General features: G+C 36.1%; 1 protein-coding gene across 1 annotated transcript in view; it reads left to right on the plus strand.

Moving 5' to 3' along the window:
- DIP-epsilon (Dpr-interacting protein epsilon) overlaps positions 1–20,894 on the plus strand; it is a 190,659-nt gene that overhangs the window by 118,938 nt on the left and 50,827 nt on the right. The window contains exon 4 of the mRNA XM_070107227.1: positions 11,723–11,939. Within this exon, the coding sequence (XP_069963328.1) occupies positions 11,723–11,939 (217 nt within the window). The remainder of the gene's footprint in view (positions 1–11,722; positions 11,940–20,894) is intronic.

Raw genomic sequence — 20,894 nt, forward strand, 5'->3', positions numbered from 1 at the left:
CACAGCAGTGCAGCCAACAGCTTCAGTGGCTTGTTAGCTTATTATTCACCATCCAAAAGTCAACATCTGCAGCAAACGCAATGCTCAGCGAGCAGCAGACCCTGCTTCCCTGTGGCGCCTCGTCCTGCTACCCTTTGCCTTGCCAACGCTCTTGGCACTTGGCTTTCCTTTGCGGTTTGGTTGTCGACTCTTTCTCTTCTCTTCTCTGCACCGTTAAGGACTGGCCATGACTCGCCTTTAGTCTCGCCATTTCGTTTACTCATTTTAAATGCGTAGTCACGTTTTATTGCTGCCGGCATATTGTGGCCGCCGCCGCTGCCTCCACCACGTCTCATCGTAAGCGCAAAGCGAAAATGCTGCAGCATACTGGTACACAATTGGGCACCTGATGGCGTCTGCTCGCCACATCAACAGCAAAGCAGTTGAATTTGGCTTAAATTGCCGTTGGCCGGCAGCGCAGCGTAGTTAAGAAGCAGGCGGGAGCTGAAGCAGGTATGCCTCGCTTGCACTCTGCTTAGTCATACTTTTGCATAGATGACTGTGTGTGTGTGTGTGCGTGTGCGCGTGTGTCTCCAGCTACTAATATTTATATGCTTGCATATATTTACTATTCATTTTTCATAACGATTGCGGTGTGCGCTCCGAGGCAGATCGCCTGTCTGTTGATTTTTTAGCCACACACACACAAACACATTTATCATTTCGCTGCACATTTGCATTTCATGCAATTTTTAGTTGTAAAACTACTAGTGTAAATATGAATGCGAAATAGAGACGCCAAGCACCTTGAGGATAGCTGATCCAATGCTAATACCAGTTGACTGAATGAAATTTTCGATATTACTTTAAGAAATGCTGTTAGATTATTGGCAGGGCTTTAATAAATATATAAAAATAATATGCATATACAGGACTTACGGTATTTTAATATTTGGCTATACGTCATGAAGAGTTTTGGATTCCTTTGATGCCGTTGCTGATATCCGGGAAGAGCTCCGAAAATAGGTGTCTGGCGGTGAAGAATAAGTTTCTGCTTAAAATTATCTCATATCCACAAAGCAAAAAAAAAAAAATTTATTACAATTGATTAATACAGGTTAGGTTAGGTTCAATGGCTGATCTAGGACCGCACTTAGACTACTATATACAGTCTTTTGTGCAGCTACATATAAAAATAGAACTGCTGTATCCGATCTAATAGGTGGTCGACAAAGCGGCTTGTGAGCTATACAAGTTTGCTGAGGCGTTTAATTTCTATGAGTATTTGCACCAGCTCGGTGTGATATCTGAAAGTGCGAGCTCCCAAGTGTTAACACCTTGATCTCGCAAACATGGGACTATTAAGAAGAAAGTGTTTACACCTCGTCTTCTTCAATACGTCTTCTGCAGCTGGCATCCGGTAAGATTCTCAACCTTACAACGTAGACGCACAAATACGGAAATGCTAGCCTTGCTGATGGCAAAGAGCTCACAGGATCTCTTACTAACGATCCTTGACCACGCATAAACCGTTGGTAGCCAAGCGCTGGCCAAGTTCTCGAAAAGCCCTGCTATGTAGTAGTAGAACAAACGAGCAGCCCCACCATTCTTCCCCTAAGTTTTGACACATCCGTAAAGAAGCTCATTGTCCCTCTTCTCCAAAACTCCCTTGAATGTATTATATATGGGCAGAGAAAACGCCGCCCGAGTTTGGTTTGACGACTTCATGATCCGAAAGATCCGGTACGGTAAGTCAAAGCGTGCGAGGATTTCCGAATGCTCAGACTCATATTCATTTAGAAATCCAGCAACTTTCACGACCAGATACTTTCCGGCGATATCTATAGACACTGTAAGCTGAAAGGTATTAAGTGCCATATCACGTGTGGACCTTACTGTACCACACATGCTGATGCGTGATGCTTGTTGAACGTTGACCTGAATTTTTCTTGCAAGTATGGGTTTTTAGGGCTCTTCGCCACATACAGGAAATAATGAACAATTTAGATTTTGATTGAAGTTTACAGTTCAGAGTGGCTTAGAAAATAGAAATGATTCTTAGAAATTAAATACCCTCGATTATTACATGACAATTATATCTATCGTGTGAAAATTTTAAGTGGATCCTGAGCCTGAACCGAGAATTTTTTTTTTCACCGACTCTGAAAACAGCGCTTTGAGAAAAACACGCTTCAAGTTTTAAGAGCCGGTTACATTAAACTTCAAATCTTCGTACGATATTATCAAATATGTTAACAAAAAAATTCCATTTTTTAAATTTCATAAGTGGATATAACACTTTAAGCAGACATAGTCGTTAGCTCTATTTCAGCAAGTCCCTTATTACGTCAGTTCTTTAAATAATCATATTTGTAACAAAATACCAAATTTTAGCATGAATCTGCTCCGTCCAGATTTTCCGTCCGCACACATTGAAAGCTAGCGGCTCACTACCACTACAAGCACAAAACTCCTCCTTTTCCAACGCCCGTTGCCGAAGCTTGTTTTTGTTGCAACATGTTTGAGTTCGACTGTGTTGGGTTGAATTGCAGAGGATGGCTAGTGGAGTTCCGGTGGGCACCCATACTTTCAACTGAGAGCAAATTACGTGAAATATATAACAACAGAGAGCCGAAGGCATATAATAACAATGTTTACTTAAGTGGATACACGGTTAACTTATCACGCACACACAATGAAAATAATTTTAAAAATTTATAAAAACTAGATTGTATTTATTTATAAATATAATGCGTTACAGGAAATATTTTTGAAAAATTCTACTAAATTATCTAATATATAATAACTTTGGAGCACTTTAAGGCGATTTTTACTTTTATTCTTTTTCGCTGTTTTTACAATAATTTATTTATATTTAATTTCTGTTTTCCTTTCAATTTCATTATTTGCTCTCTATGTACACGCCAGTTGTTTAAAAGCTTAAATTTCTTTAGACAAATATTGATCGAATTCTTCTTGGCGCTGTTTGCGCACAAAAGTATGCTATGCTATGCAATGTTGTCATTGCTGATATTGATGCTAGATATGCAAATAGCAAGTAGGAAATACACACATACATACAAAAATAATATTTTGCTAGCAGACGCTATTCTTAGCATGTATGGCTTGAGCGCATGGTTTGTTTACAAGCAGAAATATTATAAAAGGCCAGTTTGTGCATTTATCGTTAGAAATATGTGCATCTGCGTGTGTGTGTGGCATAGCTTGTCTTATTTGCCCTAAATAAAATCCGAAATATTTGGAGAATGCTGGACGTGCCGTTGCACTGCATGCCTTTTGATTTTTCGGGCTTTTCAAACATTTACGTAGCATAGTTTGAGGCGCATTGACTGTTAGTGTTGCTTCTGCACATATAAATGTATTATGACATTTTGAGTGCTGCTACACCGAATACATGTGTTTGCAAGTCCGAAAGCATAAAGCCGATGCATGCTGCCGCAAGCATGTAATGCCAATAAAAACAAAATCACAAAATCACAAAATGGCAACTTAAATATACTTGAGACTGGCAATAAATGCAAAGCATTGTAGACAATATTTGAGATACAATTTCGATAGCTGGAGCAAGCACTGCAAAACAATGTGTATTTAAAAGCTAGATTTCTGCTTATTTGTGTGGGTGTGTGTGAACAATGTAGTTTAATCGTGTATAAGTTGCTGAACATGCCAGCACAACAAACTAGAAGCATACTTTTAGGCGTTTTCAACTCAACTGTCTAGAATTTGCATAAATGTCTAACATACGAAACAAATGCATGTTGGCACACACACACATACACACATAGGTATGTATGTATTTACTCACTTGTTGACGTGCTGATAGCCAATGAAATTTTAAGTGAATTAATTTTGTCATTTCTCCTCAAGCAACATAACTTTCTTACTTTCTCTAGATTTTCGTTAAAGCAAAGGATTTTCACTTCACCACACACATAATATTTGCCTTTAATCCATGCATGCCACACACTCAACTACATACATGCATGCAGGCTTCGCACAACTACCATTAAACATGACTTGCCGTGTAATCATCTCGTATAATGAAAATCAACTTTGCTTCCATACAATATTCAATAGTTTATTCATAAGACAAACACCGAATTGTACTCGAGGCTATTTTGGTCCTTTGTGGCATTTCACGTAATTAAATTTCAAGCCAATGAATTATAATTTCAATCAAAAGCCTTTACGGATTTCCTACTCACTGTATATTGTAATCACAAAGTACAAAGTTTGCTTGTTTGCTGGCGGAAAACACTCGTTTGTATGGAAATTAAAGCGTCATATGATATGGATATGGATATTCTCACACTTTTTGAGAGTGCAAGAGTTTGTGCAAATTTTTATTGCATATTTATTTATGATTTATTTATCATAATTTTTTCTTGTTGCGTAAAGAATTTGGAGTGATTTAAAAAGAATTCGAGAAAGAATGTTATATAGATTTTTGGTTATTTGATTTAAAATTTTTACTTTCATGTTTGATTTTAATATTTGTATTTAAAATAATATCACTTCACTTTGTTGCTGAAATTCAGTCAAATAATAACAAATAAATACACTTTTTGATTATATTATATCCATTTGTGAATTTAAAAAAAAATATATATACATATATATTTTTTTTCAGGTTATGATTCCAAGTGCTTGCAACACTGCTAGCACTAAATGGGTTATATATATTTGAGAATATTCTAGGAAAGTTTGAAGTTTTTCTGGCAATATTTAAAGAATTTTTTGAGTTAGTGTAATCGGCTCCCAAAACTTAGAAAGCGTTTTCTTCGATTCTATTTGAAAAATTTCGAAATGCCTGGACCGACCGATTTTAAATTTTTACATGGCCTTCATTTGATATATTTGTCATGTACTAATCGCAGGAATACGATTTTTTGTTAATAATTTCGATTTTTTAAGCCACACTCACGTGTACATTTTTAACAAAAAATACTTTTTTTTTTTGTTTTGAAGCCACAATTTTCTCGGAAATTAAAATTTTGACCGGTTCCTCGAGCATAGAGATTCTGGTTCAGTTATCAAAAAATCAAAATTTTTCAAGATGAATCGTCGGTTGTCAAAGTACATTAAAATGTATCTTATTCTGTTGAATTTGTTTAACAAAATACCTTTTTAAAAAGGATTCGCGATTTTTTTTTTCTGACTCGCAAGTGTCTGTAATCCTTTAAAACTGCACTGCTACTTTGACAGTGCGAATTACTAGACCCTTATGTTTAAGAAGCGAGCGCGTTTGAACAGCTGTTGTTCAGAGTCTTTAATAAGTTAGTATACATCCAATCATAGGAACTGGTTTCGGAAGACGCCAAGTCATATAGACTAATTAATTTCATAATGGACTGTATAAAGGTGGTATTTAAAGTAGCCTATTACAAATTTTTGATAGGCTGAAGAATTGCCTCCGTGTGGTTTACCTATGGTAGATAAAAATGTCTGGTATAATAATTGGCTGTATATCTGTTGTTAAAAAGGTTTCATCTTCTGTTTCTGTTTTTGTTTTCATGCTTGAAAGGGGAGTACGTTGTTGGCGAAACCGCGTGGATTTATTACCTTGGGCGACATAGCGGCTAATGCTGCTACAACATTGACGGATATGGTTATTCTCGATAAAACAAACAATGCTTTAGTGGAAAGAAATAGGGCTTAAATATAGTTTTGGAATCGGATATTAACCCTATAACTAAGTTTTAATGTACTGGCTGGGACATTTTAAACGCAACGAAGAAAAGCACTAGAGCCAATGATTCATATAACCATTGTATTTGACGCGAAAGTCGTATTGAAAATCCATACTTGCTTTATTGCCTTTTCATTTCAAAAGTTTTATTTTTCTAAGAGCTTAAGACTTTCTGGGGTAAAATCAGCTTCTCATATCCAATACTTTATATGTAAGTCACGTACTGGCTTAGATAATAGACTTGTTTCGTTCAAATGTTACCTGCAAAGTCATTATAGTTTCGCCTAACACTGAGAAGAAGGTTTAGTCTACTGTTGCTAAATAGTAGCAGTATACCCACGTGTATCTCTTAAATTTGTAGGAGAATTCTATATCTACAAAGCAACAAATTATAATGTGAACTTACTTTTTCACGTGGGAATTCATCACAAATTATAATACGGTAAATACCACGAAGTTAGCGAAGGGAGATGACGCGGAATTATATAACAATTTCCTCAAATTCACTAAAAAACACACTCAGTCTACTCTTGATACTGCCACTACCCCCTGTTTTGATATTAACGATATATGACGTTTTAAAATCACTCTAAACAGATATGATGATATATCAGAGAGAGAGAGAGAGAGAAAGGGATAAAGGGAGAAAGAGAGAGAGAAAGAGATAGAGGGAGAAAGAGAGAGAGAGAAAGAGATAGAGGGAGAAAGAGAGAGAGAAAGAGATAGAGGGAGAAAGAGAGAGAGACTGGTAATGCACAGCAAATGACTGTCAAAAAATCTTCATGCTCATAGATTTTATATGACATATAACGAAAAAAGTGGCGGCAACTCTGAGTGATTGAAAAATTATTTTTGACATTTCGTTAAGAAGTAAAGTTGGCTGCAGAAAACGAAGAAGTTGTATTTCTGCTCAACGCTTATATTTAGGTATGCCAGAAAGGCATTGTGCTTAAAAAAAAAATCGCCAGAAGACCGAGCTAATAAAGGCTTGACACTAGCTGTGACTGCGCGCCTATGATTCTTGATAATCAGTACTAAATTAATATATATCACTATATGCTCAGCCTTATGTATCTAATATATCGGTATTGCATGAAAAATATTTCGGCATTGAATGTTAAATTTCAATTTTGTGCGAATCGATTGCTTATTTGACATATAGAAAAAATAAATATTGTAAGGTTACCTAGACACAATATGAAATAATCACTCCAAACAGCTATAGTTATATGATATCTTACAGTTAGTGCCACTCTGCGCACAATTGCATGCGTTGCTCCCGCTTGAACTGCTGTCCGTGCTCGGTTGCCAACGCTAATAATGTGCAATATTCTGACGTCGACAATGCGCTACTCGATATAAAATCAAATCAAGTACCTGCAAGAGCGTTAATATACAATATTGCTAAACTGCAATTACCGTTAAGTGTCTGAGCAATGCTACACCTCCACTACAGTGCGATGTGAGCATCTCAGCAATGTCAGCAACTATTGCAAATGTGTGCTTACAGTACTACTTGTTTTCATTGCTATTGTTTTTGTTGTTGTTTTTTGGTATATTTTTCCATTTTTTGCAACGGCAAATGTTTACAAATACCGTTTCATGATACTAGTCGTATTTGCAGTGCGTCGCTGCTGCTTTGCTGATTTCAACATTCAATGTGTGCACTCGCATGTATGTGTTTCTGTGTGTGTGTGTGTGTGTGTGTGAATGTGTGAGTGCTTGTAAGCTGCAAATATTTTCAATTCCTCTAACACGTATCGATGTCGATGCCATTCCGGTGATAAGAGCAGCACAAAAAGTGCCGATGATAGACGGTCGACGGTCGACGGCGACGGCAGCTGAGTTGTTTGTTGAGGAAAAGTGGCTGGTAACAGGAGTAGTCAACACGTTGGCCGGATGGCAGGTTAAAGTTAGTTATGCGAGAGTGTGTGCAGCCGAAAGGAAGCGAGTTCAACTGAGCTAGCGCAGAATGTGGCCAGAGTGGTGCCGGTGTGGCAGTAGTCTAGCATGGAAGCAAGATTGCAACTATAAATCCACACACACAAACACACATGCACATACGAATGCAAAGGTTCATAAACACATATATGTGTGTGTTTGTTTGTGTGAGTGACTACTGTCTGGTAGTGAAGTTTAGCTCCTTCCAAAGTACACACAATCAAGCAAAGAGTCAAACATGCCACAAACATGACAAGCATCTGTACATGCTTTTGTATGAAGGTATGTATGTGTACGTGTGCAACTAAGCATGTGTTTTCGCACACTTTGTACTCACTTGCCGTCATATACGTGCTGTATGTGTCAGACAGATGCTTGTTCATATTTCAATGTCTTGCCAGGAAGAAACGTGTTCGACTTGCCGACGACATGTGTGATTTTTCAGTTCTTTCGTTAGCCCCCTTCGACCTGGCACCCGCCTCAAAAGCCTCAGTTGTGTTTCATTTTACGGTTTCTTCATGCAAGTTCACGCACTGATTTTTATTTGTATTTGTATTTGCAGTTGAAAAAGTGAGCATCAAGCGCTTGCTGACAACTTGCCATACAAAATGGATAGAGGCTAAGAGCAAACGCACACACACACACACACGCATTTGTTAGTGTCAATAGACGAGGCTGTGAGGCTGTGCGCCGCACGCACTGTTTGCACACCCCTGAGTTGAGTGGAAGGGGTGACTGTAGTCGGGTTTATTTTATGGACGCACTTCGTTAATCAGCTCAGTCTCACGTCCACGCTTTGTGTGTGTGCATGTGTGTGAATTCTATATCTTTAAATATATTTTTTATGGTGAATGACTGATAGCATTTCCTATTTTATTATTAGATATTCATTGAAAAACCATTCATAAAATTGTTCTTTACTGTGTTTAAAGCATATATTTAGCGGCACTTAATATTAGAAAGACGCTATGGTTTATAAAATATTCCTACTGACATTGCTCGTCAACAACGGGGTGCTGAATACCCACACAATTATTAATCATATAATATCAACGGAAATATACGTGAAAAGATCTTCCTGCAGCGCCAGATCGATTTAAATGTGGTGAAAAAGGGAAAAGAAAGCTCTTAAATTATTAACTGTAAATTTTAACACACCTTGAACTTCCATAAATGCTTTCAGGCTAAGATTACCTCTAACATAGAAGATTGCTTAGAAACTAAGTTAAAGGCAAGAATACTGAATGAGCTATTGGTTAGATAAGGTTCAACGGCTTATCTTCAAGATGGTAATCGCGATTAGACTACAAAATACAGTTCTTTGTGAAGACAGAAAATTGAACTCCTGCAATAAGATCTTATAGGAGGCGAAGAGCTAACTAGGCTTCTTGTGATCTACAATCTAGTAATAGATTTCGCTGTGGCCTAGCTCCCATACTCCCATGCTAGCCTTACAACAAGGAGACCCGATTCTGTTGATAGCCAGGTAAAACATTCATTAACCAGGCTTGGTCCCACGGTTGTGACTCCAAGACTAGTAACATCGCCCTGCTAAGTATCAGAGTTAATAGTCACTTCTCTAAAACAGGCTGTACTCCGAAGCAGTTTATTTACTACTACCTTAATGGCAGCAACCTTGAGAAGGTTAGTATGGTTTTGAGAGATAGGTCACATATACTTACATTCATTTGGTTAGCGACTGAACTAAGGCGGTAGAGAGTATTACTCTTTCTCTCCACTATAAAAGTCAGTTAAGTGCGAGCAATGATTTTTCGTATCTAAAGCTCGAATGAAACAGGTGTGACAACGGGGTGTAAGGAAAGACGAACTACCACAAAGTCAAGAATTGTAACACTTGTCATGAACTGAACAGTTTGAAAAGTCACATCCAGCCAGCAGCAAAAAAAGACGTTTCATATGAAAATCCTTGTTTCATCTGAGTACCTATGGGCAGGTTCGAATCGTGACAAGGAGCTGGCTAACAAAAAATGAAGAAAGAGCAAAGTTTGATCGACTAGGTATTGCTTAATTTGTTTTTTAATCCAGGATTTACCCAGCATTCAAGTCTTAACCTTCGAAATCCTCTAAAATAACTACATAGATCTAGGAAAATCTTTCGGTCGAAACTCTTTTAGGGTTTCTAATGAACTTTCCTCGTGTTGCTTATTAATTTGAAATAATTAAGTTCGCCACAAAGTTTGATGACCTTCGATGAACCGATGAAAATCAAGTTCGTGTATAAAAACTTATTTTCTTTGTGAAGGGTATTACAGCTTCAAACCAGACTTAACGTTTTTTCTTGTTTTCAGCTGAAAATCTGCAAATTTTTCTCACTTATTTAACGTCGAAAATATTTTAGCCGACATATGGCGCCAAATATTCAACACTTTTTTGGCATGCCCCTCCCGCACACACATTGTTTTTCAATACTTCCAAAGTTTTGCTTATCAAATCAAGGGTAATTTATTAAATTCCAATGCAAAAACACATAAATTTATGCGCATTTTTGTGCTTGTGTGTTACACACACACACACACACACACTGAGATTTCATTAAAAAACGATGGCAAAACTTTCTCTGCGCGCATTGAGGACAACTGCGAGTGCAATGAGTGTGAAAAATATTCCAGGCAAACTTAAGTTTTCTGCAAAGTTGTGTCATCGTGTCACATTTTTTGTGCGCTTCTCATGTTACCTTCTGCTATACACATGTGTATGTGTGTGCGTGTGAGTGATTTTGTTTCTTATTTTTTTCGATACGTTAATCTTGCATAAAAATTGATGATGGCCCGTTTGTTGCTGCAACCAACTTCTGCTGGTGCAACATGCTGCCATATCACTTATGCGGACAATTTCGTGGTTAAATTATATTTGTTTTTGTTATTGTTCTTGCTGTCCTGGTTTTTCATAAGTCACTTTAGCTTTTTTTTTTTGTTGCTGTTATTATACACATTTGTTGCTTTCTGCTGTGCTTTTTCATATATTTTTTTCACAAGTGCAAGCACAGTTCTGGATTAGCCTGCATTGTCCTCCACGGCGTATGTGGAATTTGTCATTAGGTGTCAGCGGGCTGCCAGCATGTTGAGAGAGAAACTTTTGTTAAACTTACTTTTTGATCGTTATTAATATGAGTTTGACGCTTGCGAAAGTAGAATGGTTGACAAGGACGGACAGGTTGTTTGTATAACCCATATCCAGGACAAATGGTTGTGGAGAATTGCAAATTTATGCGGGTTATTTTACTTGGAGTGGTAAGAATGTGCACTAAGGGACCTCAAATTGGTAATTAGTTGAATTTGTCATTATTTCCAAATTCTTCTGTTTGAGTGAGTGGATATAAGTGTCCATTGGATATAAGTAACATTAGACTTATTCTTAAAGCATTATTAGGAATGTGGATCAAAACTCTTTACAAATTTGAAGATATTTGACATCGCGAAATACTTCTCACAAACCTTGGATTTGGGGAGGAAGCAAAAGCTTTTAAAATTTATTGAAATTGTAAACATAATGAAAATCCCTAAAAATGTAACAAACCTTTTTTCAAAAAAAAAAAACACAAAACACAGTTAACTTTGGTTGCATCGAAGCTATATTACCCTTCATAAATACAAAGACTCCTTACAAGAACTTTGATCAGTCTGTTTGTATGGCAGCTAAATCGACTCAGCTTGTCACTCTAATCATTTATGTATATATTTTATAGGCTCTCCAACGTTTCCTTTTGGTTGTTACTTCATGGAAGACTTAGTATACCCCGTTGAGCGTATAAAAACTACTCAACGCTATGGTTGCTCTTCTCCTGTTCTCTTATGTGTTTTCCACAGAACAGCAACTTTATGCTCATAGCACCTAAGCCGTCCATCACTCTGACATATTTTAAGCTTAAGCAAGACTTGAATTACAAATATTTCCTAAAACCAAAGTTCGTTCGTTTCAACATCTTAATCCCTTGCACAATAAATAGACATATACATATGTTAATTTACATTCACCTTAACCTCAAAAATATGCTAACTTAAACACTTTCCCCCAAAAGATTTGCTCACGTCTCTAACGTGCTCTTCTCTTTTTATCTCTTTATATCCGCAGGTGGCGTGGATGCATTTCGAACAATCGGCCATATTGACCGTTCACAATCACGTGATCACGCGTAATCCCCGCATTAGTGTCACACATGACAAGCATGACAAACATCGAACATGGTTCCTGCATATCAATAACATACAGGAGGAGGACAAGGGCCGCTATATGTGCCAAATAAACACGGTGACGGCGAAGACGCAATACGGATTTGTCAAAGTTGTTGGTAAGTCTCTTCTTAGGCGCTGGCGAATGCAAAAAATGCCTAAATGAATAATAAAAATAAATGTACGCAAATAAATGTGCGCATTATGAGCTACACTGGCCCACGTGGGTCAACAAACAAACAAACTTAAATAAATGCTTCACAAAAAGAAGTTCGCTGTAAGCTTTAAGAAAAAAAAATTTTTTTTTGCTGTTTTTCTTTTTCACGCATACGTGTGTTTACTTGTTTATTTATGTGTTTAACTTGATTTGTTGTTAGTTTGTGACAATGCAGCACGTACTCATTTGTTTACTTAAGCGCAGCTTAACAAACCTCACAAAAGTTGCGGGTGAGAGAAAAAAAAATCTCAGCTCTATATGTAGATACATTAGGGTGCTTGAAAAATAAAAAAAAAATTTTTTTTAACTCTTACACTTTCCAACGTTTCCATTACAAATATAACTTTACAGGAGCTTTATTGCTCTGCTCTCAAGGCTGCGCTTTCTCATATAATTAACGCGAGAGAGTTACTTTTTCTTTTTCAAATTGAATTTATACATAATTTATTAATTTGTTTTTTTAATTTTATTCCCTTAAAGTTGACTCCTTCAGCTTTACTACACTCTAACAGCAAGTATGATCATATTTACCAGAAGAGAAATTGCAGCCATTTAAATTGCTATAATTTATCGAATTTTATATAAAAATATAAAAGTATTCACCATGAGGAACTATCAGCAGTAAATTTTCTTTCAACATTTTCATTCTCTCCTAAACATTTCTATAGCATTTTGAAGAATACAACAAAAGCTATATAGAAAACATTTGGGTGCTTAGAGGAAATTTTTCAGTGCAACTATGCTAAAAAACTATGAAATATTGCTATTAATTTTAAGGTAATGGTAATGGTAATTTGAGTAGTAATGATAATGGAATGGTAATGATATTGGCAATTTTAATAATGGAATGGTAATAATATTGAATAAATAATATTTAATAGTAATGGTAATGCTATTATTGTTAGTAATGGTAATGAAATGGAGCTGGTAATTGTTGATAGAATCGTAATGATAATTTTAATAGTAATCAAAATGCAATGGTTATTTTAGTAGTAGTGGTAGTGAAATGTTAATGATATTGGTAATTTTAATTAGAATGGTAGAGCTATTATTATTAGTCATGGTAATGAAATGGAAATGTAATGTTATTGGTAATGGTAAATGTAATGGAATCGTACTGTAATGATAATTTTTATATTAGTCAAAATGCAATTGTTATTTTTATAGTAATGGTAATAGAATGGTAATGATATTGGTAATTTTAATAGTAATGGTAAAGAATTGGAAAAGGTAATGGTAATTGTAATGGAATCGTGATGTAATATAATTTCAATAGTAGTCAAAATGCAATGGTTATTAAAATAGTAATGGTAATGGAATGGTAAGGCTATTATTACTGGTAATGATAATGGAATGGAAATGGTAATGGCAAAAGAGTAATGATTCTGGAATGAATTAATTTTGATACATTTTTACCTATTTCCAATCAAGGTTTTTTCACATACTGAATTATTTTCCTAAACCTCATCTCTCTTTAAGCAAAAACTTAAATAAATATATATAAAATATGTAAAATATCTTACAATGACAAGCAGACAATCGCATTTACGTTTTCAAAGACTCGTACTCCAGACGGAAAAAGCTATTATTTGGTTGTAAAAGTTTTCTTTCAATTTTTATGGAATAATTTCCGCTTTCGCTACGAAATTTCACACAATTTTTGTGGTGTTATAAAAGCGTTATAAAAGCGTCACCAGACATACATATATGTGTATGTGTGTTGGTATAAGTGCCAGGTTTTGAACCGGAATAACTATATTGGGGCATAAAAATCACATTACTCATGTGGACTTGACATTTCAGCATATGTACAATTACATTATTTGCTCGTTGTAAGTACATTTTAGCACACACTAAATAAAAAATAAACGGTATACGTATGTATATGTGTATAGTATAAAGATACAGCTATTATACCTATGTATTTCTAAATGGATGTGTGTATAGATCATGTAATCACATGTAACAATAGTGTGGAATAATTTTATAAAGTAGGAGTTGGCTTGCACTTATGCAACAACAGTTTGGTTTGGAAAGAAACGATGTGAAAATATTTTATAAAAAATTAAATGATTGATTAACTTCGTATGATTTTATAAGAGTAGTACCGTAACTATTTATATTGAGCAAGAACAAATGAATATGTATATGAATGCTTGTAAGTGAGTGTCAGCTCGTGAATGAGCGAGTTTGACAGCGCGTAAAAAATTCAACTCCACTTTCCCTCAACTCCGCCAGTACAACTATTAACTTTCTGTTGCTATTGTTGTTGGTTGCTTATAAAAACGCAGCTTTATGACACTTTTACATCTCTGTAATGGACAAATAGTCACTTTCACGCACTACAGCGCTGCCACACTTTCGAAACAAAAATTGAAAAAATCTATTTACTGTAACAAGAGCCACCTCAAGCATTTAATAATTTTTTGCAATCACGGGTTGTAACTAAAAAATATTTACTTGTCCTGCTAAAGTTGCGCGCCTCAGTGCCGATGCGAAGCAAAATGCAACGCGAAAAAGTACATAAATGGCATCAGCGACCAGCAACAACAAATCAAGCGTGCGAAGTAAACAACTCAATGTCGGAAAAAGAGCACATTTACTTGTTGTTGTTGCTAGTGCTCTTTTCATGTTGTTTTTGTTTTTTTGTATTGCTGTTGGCCGCAAATGTGCCAAAAATCTGACAATGGAAACACACCCTTGAGTAGCACTTGTGTCGCTGTAACACATGAAAGTGATGGCACCAAAGGGGGAGGTATGTGTTTATATATACATACATATCTGCTTGGGGGTGAAATAGTTGTTGTGCTCAAGGTTGCCAACTAAGCATTAATTTATGTTTGTTTCTATGATTGTACCTTTAAAGTGCACAAATTAATTCTTAAAAAAACAATATAAATAATTTTTTGTGAGAAAAAAAATTTTTCATAACTTTTATTTTAATACAATTTCTACATTTAATATTTTGTGTTTTAAAATTTATATGGTTACTCTGTTTATAGTTTTTGCTTCGAATAAGCTTAGAATTTACTTTAATTAATAATAAATAACACACGGAATGCGCCTGAAAGACGCTGAATCTGAATACATTGTTTCAGGGTTGCCACGTTTTCGAAATTCTTTATACTTAAGCTCAAAGCATACTACATATAACAAAATATTTAATTATCACTGATAAAAGTCAAGTGTATAAACGTTTTTACGTGGCCTTAAGCATACTTTTATAAACGGGGTTGCCATAAATAATTTATTTGTAATTTAAATACTTTCTAACGCGCAGTAAGAAAAGTAGGTATATAGATAAATTGTTGCGCATAAAAATTAATTATTATTATAAATGCGTCCCATAAAAGAATAAAAACGCTAACATGGTTACCACCTAATTAGTAATTTAAGAGATTTAGACTTTTTTTTATAAATTAAGCTATAAGAACATTATTTTGGAAAGCTTAACGTATGTACGAGTATTTCGAATTTACTTTATAACAGTGTTGCCACCTGTTTAAAAAATTTATAAATTATTTTTAAAATATATATGTGTATATGTATATTTTTTTTCTTTCAGAACATGTTTAAAAAGTGTTGCCATCTTTAATTTATTTCAAATATTTGAAATATAAATCTGTTGCCACTTTATGTAAATTCCTTATTGCTGACAAATCATATTTTGTATAGCGAATTGTATCTGTTCATGGAAAAATTTATTTGATTTTGCCCTTGCAAAAATGTATTCTTAATTCTTTTATTTCTCTTTGCTGACTACATACACAGCCTGATCAATTTTCAATTAACCGTGCAGATTTTATGCTGTTTTCAGAGTAAAATGCAAGCGTGCATATGAAGCCAGCGCCTATAAATATGTATGTATGCACATATACTATTACATATCCATGAAGCTTTTCTTACATTTAACATTTACTTTCTGTTTTCTTTTTGCTCCACAAAAAGTTTTCGAAAAATGGCTAGTGTGTCCAGCGGGAATGGTGAATTTTTATGTCACCGCAGCGCTTTTGTCTCACCTCTGGTCAACACACTTCATTCTGCGACCCGCCGCCACGGCATTTTATGTCGAAATTTCCTGCACTTTTTACACAGCTTTGTTTGTAAAGCGCTTTTTGTTGTTGTTGTGATTTCAGTACCGCTATTTTGCATAGTTCGTTTGCGCAGCGCGTTGCAAGCGAACGTTTTGTCAGCTGCGTTGGGGCAGCTGCAGAACCAAAAGCAACAAATAGAAAATAAAAATAAATAAACAACCGTTAACTGTTTTTGTTGGCATACGTTACCGAGGCTGTTGCGGTCGTTGTTGTTGTTATTGTTATGCCTTTGCAACATATGTCAAACTGTTGCGCGCTGTTTGCTTGCAATGTTTTTGCCACCGTACACACGCACACACATACACTAACAAGCTTGCATATATCCGTTGGGAGAAACAGTGCGCGGACTTTTTGCACAGATTTATACTGCAGCGCGGAACAAAAAACAAAAAAAATTTACGAACCAAAAAATGCCGCAAAATATGATACGTGTAACATTTGGCTGGCGTGGCACACACGCACGCTCGTTTGCTTGTATGATGGGCGTGTATGACTGTGTTATGTCCAACATATGCCACTATTTGTCACACAGATTTTTTGGCAACTTTTTCCAACGTTTGAACAAGTGCTCAGCAACACACACACACACACATACTCACACAAATACAAATATGAATTTACGCTCCCGCAGAGGCAGCGCGCAGCGACCGCAGCTAGTAGCTGATGTGTCAACTTCTCCCATAACCGGAACTTGTGTAAATACTGTCATTTCCGTTGGCTTTCAGCGCGCACACAGCCACACTCAAATGTATACACACACACACACATACAGATTTGTTCGCTTTCACATTCGCATTTGCATTTCCATTTTGAGTGTGCTGTCCATCGGTGTCTGTTGCCGTTGCACTTGCCATCTCCATCTACGCTCCCCATTCTCCTTCTACTCCTCCTCCATTCTCCATCTGTACTGCTATTTCCATTTCCATATGCAGTTCAAAATATTATTTTGTGCTTTTGTAGTTTTGTTGTTGTTGCTGTTGTTTGCTGCTAAGTTATAGTTTGGCATAAATGTATTGCTGCTGGCGTCAAACATTTTTGTCGGTTGTTATTCAAATATTTGTCATTTGTAAAATTTGTCATGTAATCGAAAAACTTTTATAATTTAGAAGTTCTCTTAATGCAGATTCCCTCAATTACTGCATACCATATATTGAAATGAGTGTGTATGTGTGTGATCACACGAAATGGTTGTTATTAAATTTACAAGCTGGATCCATATTTATATAAGGCTCTTCTTTATTTCATACTTCTGATGACTATTTTTGAGTTTTGGGCTACAGCGTAGCTGTTCAATGCTCTCACCCTTTTATTGACCGTTATTATTTTGATCAAACCGAAACGCGTGCTTGGCACAGAACCGTTCTTACACCTTGGTGCCGCAAGTCAAATCTTCTTTTGAAGGTATGCTTTTGAATTAAGCCTAAAGTCGACCGATGTCCAATGGTTTTGGCAACTCTGGCATGTAACAAAGAAAGTCCTTGTCCTCGCTCTCCTGACCCTTTTTAGCGAGTTAATTCAGTATATCTCTCGATCAGTTATGACAAATATTTCTAATCTCTAATATTGGCTGTAGCAGTCGGCCTTTCTAGACATTCAGATCCACTATTTTAGTATAACTGAGCCGCCTACTTAGCACTAACCGTACCTTCATCTTGGTTCCTCAAGTAGGAGTAGTCAATTTCTCTTTCCTTGACTTTTTAAGTGAACCGGACGACGTCCGGGTTCGAATGATTTTGACATCCATGAAAAAAACCGAAGAAATTGCTTGACTTCCGTTTTGCCGTTTGACATTTTATAGCAAATTAATTCTGTATACCTCTCAATCCGTTATGACTTATATATGTAATTTCCAATATTGTTATTAGCAATTGGGGCTTTTTCCACACCCGGACCCACTATTGTGGATGGTTATTATTTAAGTATTAAAGTTATTCCTCCGTCTCCGTTCCGCAGTGGCTTCCTTGTTATAAGCTTTTTAAGGTGAACTCAAGCCTACTGAAATGATAACTTCAAAACCAGGGATATAACAAAAATTGGCCCATATTGAGACATTTTGTTTAGCTTTTATTTCACTAACAGATTTCAGTTCTTATTTGCTCTGTTGATTTAATATAATGTCTTTGAATAGTTTGTAAGACCACTTAAAAAGTACAGACTATAGCCTACAAGAGCACCACCTAATGAACCTCTTCTCGATCATCTTAGGGTAGTTTTATGCTATTCGTTAAAGGAGCTATATATATATATAACTATATAAACTACTGCTGACTAAGTGGGTAACGACTTACGCTATGTTGTGCGGATCAATCTTCTATTTAGTGATCACGCCTTTGAATGACCTACATTGTATGGAATTTGCATACTATAGTAACTCTATATAGGTTTTAGTATACCTTCCTCCCACTTCATATATTTATCAGTTAAGTAGACTAGGCATAAACCACCACTGTAGTAGTAGTAGAGTAAGTTTTTTCGATACCGATTTCCTGAAGCTATAGACTCAGAGTCCCAGAGATGGCGTAAGTTAGCTAAAAATTTGTCCAATGTCGCCACACGAATCAATTATAGACCCAGAACAAATGTATATGGGGGCATGGACGGCCCTTATGTTACTGCTTCTTCAGTTATGGTCTCAAACTTAAAAATATCTATTATATATGTTTTTCAACATGTAAACCACGAAAGGCTGTGTTCTGATAGTAATCTGTCAGCCAGATCGAGTCAAATGTACGCTCGAATAGCCGAAAAGCCATCCGAAGGCATCTCTTTTAATATGTTTCACAGTTGCGACAGATCTTATATATGCCGTTACATAATATATCTGTCAATACTTTAAACTCAAACGTCAACAAAATATTTCAGCACATTGCACAAACAAAAAACTCTGAGTAACTGTTAAATTAAAAAATTGCCAAAACATATCACCGTTAGATGTGATCAAAACAACTTCCGACAAACAGCGAAATACCAAAACTACAAAGAAGAAGGAAAGCAGATTTGCAGCAAACCGAAATGAGTTAAAAATTGACAAACAAACTAGCAAAAGTAGAGCGTGGGTTTTCAGATGCATGGATGTGCCGTTAGTTGTAAAAAAGTGCCGTTATTTAGCACTTCAGTTGCGACGTCTGCAAAAGGAGGGAGTAGACGACACTAAAGAGAAATATTTTCCCAATGTGAAAACAATAAATATAAAAGAATGAAAAATATGCACAAAGACATTCCAACAAAAGAGAAATGCATGAAAATGTTAGGAAGCTGCGATGAAGGCGAATAATTCCATGGAAAAGAACCGAGGAAAAAACAAGGCGCTGACGCCAACTGACGACACTGTGACCGGAGTGAAAAAAATTAGTTTACAAAAACCAGAATAATAACAACGACACTAACACACCGTATGGTTGTTGTGCATGCACTAATTTAATATGGCAAATGAGAAACGAATAAGCGAAAAGGAGCAAACAACAACAAGGCGTTGCAAAAGTGAAATGAGATTTAATGAAAATTGCATTGCAACACAGGCAGACGAAGGACAGACACAGAAGCAACGAACGCACAGCAGGAGGCACTTAACCAAAACCAGCTAGCGCAGCGCTAAAAAGAAGGAAGAGTCCGCAAGTTGCTTGAGGAAAGGCTTACAAAGTATGCGCCCAGCTGGGGAACGCACTAGTTCGAAATCGGTGCGATTTGGTTCTAAGCCATTAGTAACTTTCTCGAGTTTAGACACTTGTCACTTGTTGAGTTAGAACTGCTTTGCTCTAGGTAAGGTCTGCTGATTCGCTCGCTCTTCTAGTTTCGAACTAGTTCAACAAGTGACAAAAAATGTAAAGTAGTTGTTATTGGCTTGATATTTAAATGAATGTAAGCAATTGTGGTTTTTTCTCATTAAATTCTATTATTAATATTTGTATACCATTATTTTTTTCACTAATACCAACTGGTCCAAATTGGCCCCAGTTGGTAAAAATCTAAACCAAAATTTTATTTGTCAGAAATTCGCTTGTCAAAACAGAGCACCCGCTTTCCTACAGGGTAGCTATATGCAAAATTCCTCAATGCGATTTTCTATGCGTGTGTGTGTTAGTTGCGTGCGTGGGCGCTTTTCTTCTTTTAGATAATGAAAACAGCTTAAAGCAAGATAAAAGCGAATTAAGAAAAGAAGCGCAAAGTAAAGAGTATGAGAAGCTTGTGGAAAAATGGTAAAAGTTGAACAAGCACAGGAGGCACTAATTATGAGTGCTCATAAATCAGTTGATAATTTGCAAAAGTTAAGCTGGAGAACGCCAACGCGCCGCGCTCACGTTCTTAAAGTGGAATTTAATTGCAACTCAGTGCAACGATTCAATTACAAGCCAATTGCCAACTTAGTCGCCTCTGTGCTCCGGTGTGTGTGTGTGGGTGTGTGAGTGGATTTGTGAGCGCGTCTAATTGGGTTGTTATTATACTTGGTGATTCAGCCAGTTAGTGTTTTCATAATGCTCTTTTTGCTCATCGATTTATTGAATTGGTTTAATTAGACGGTAATTAGATGAACAGTTTAGCTAACTGTTAATTGGTTAAGCGAATTGGGTCAATAATGCACTGATAGCAGGCGATCTCGTTCCACGTGCTATTAACAGTAGTTCATAGCTGTTTAGTGATGTGTGTTTGTAGTTTGATCTAGTATGTTGACGGTTTTTATGCACTTTTATTTTACTTTAATTGAGACTATATATGTATGTTATTAAGTATTTTCTCAAGTCACGTATTTATTATTAGTTTAATTA

This window comes from Bactrocera oleae, chromosome 3 (assembly GCF_042242935.1).
Source record: "Bactrocera oleae isolate idBacOlea1 chromosome 3, idBacOlea1, whole genome shotgun sequence".
NCBI lineage: Eukaryota > Metazoa > Arthropoda > Insecta > Diptera > Tephritidae > Bactrocera > Bactrocera oleae.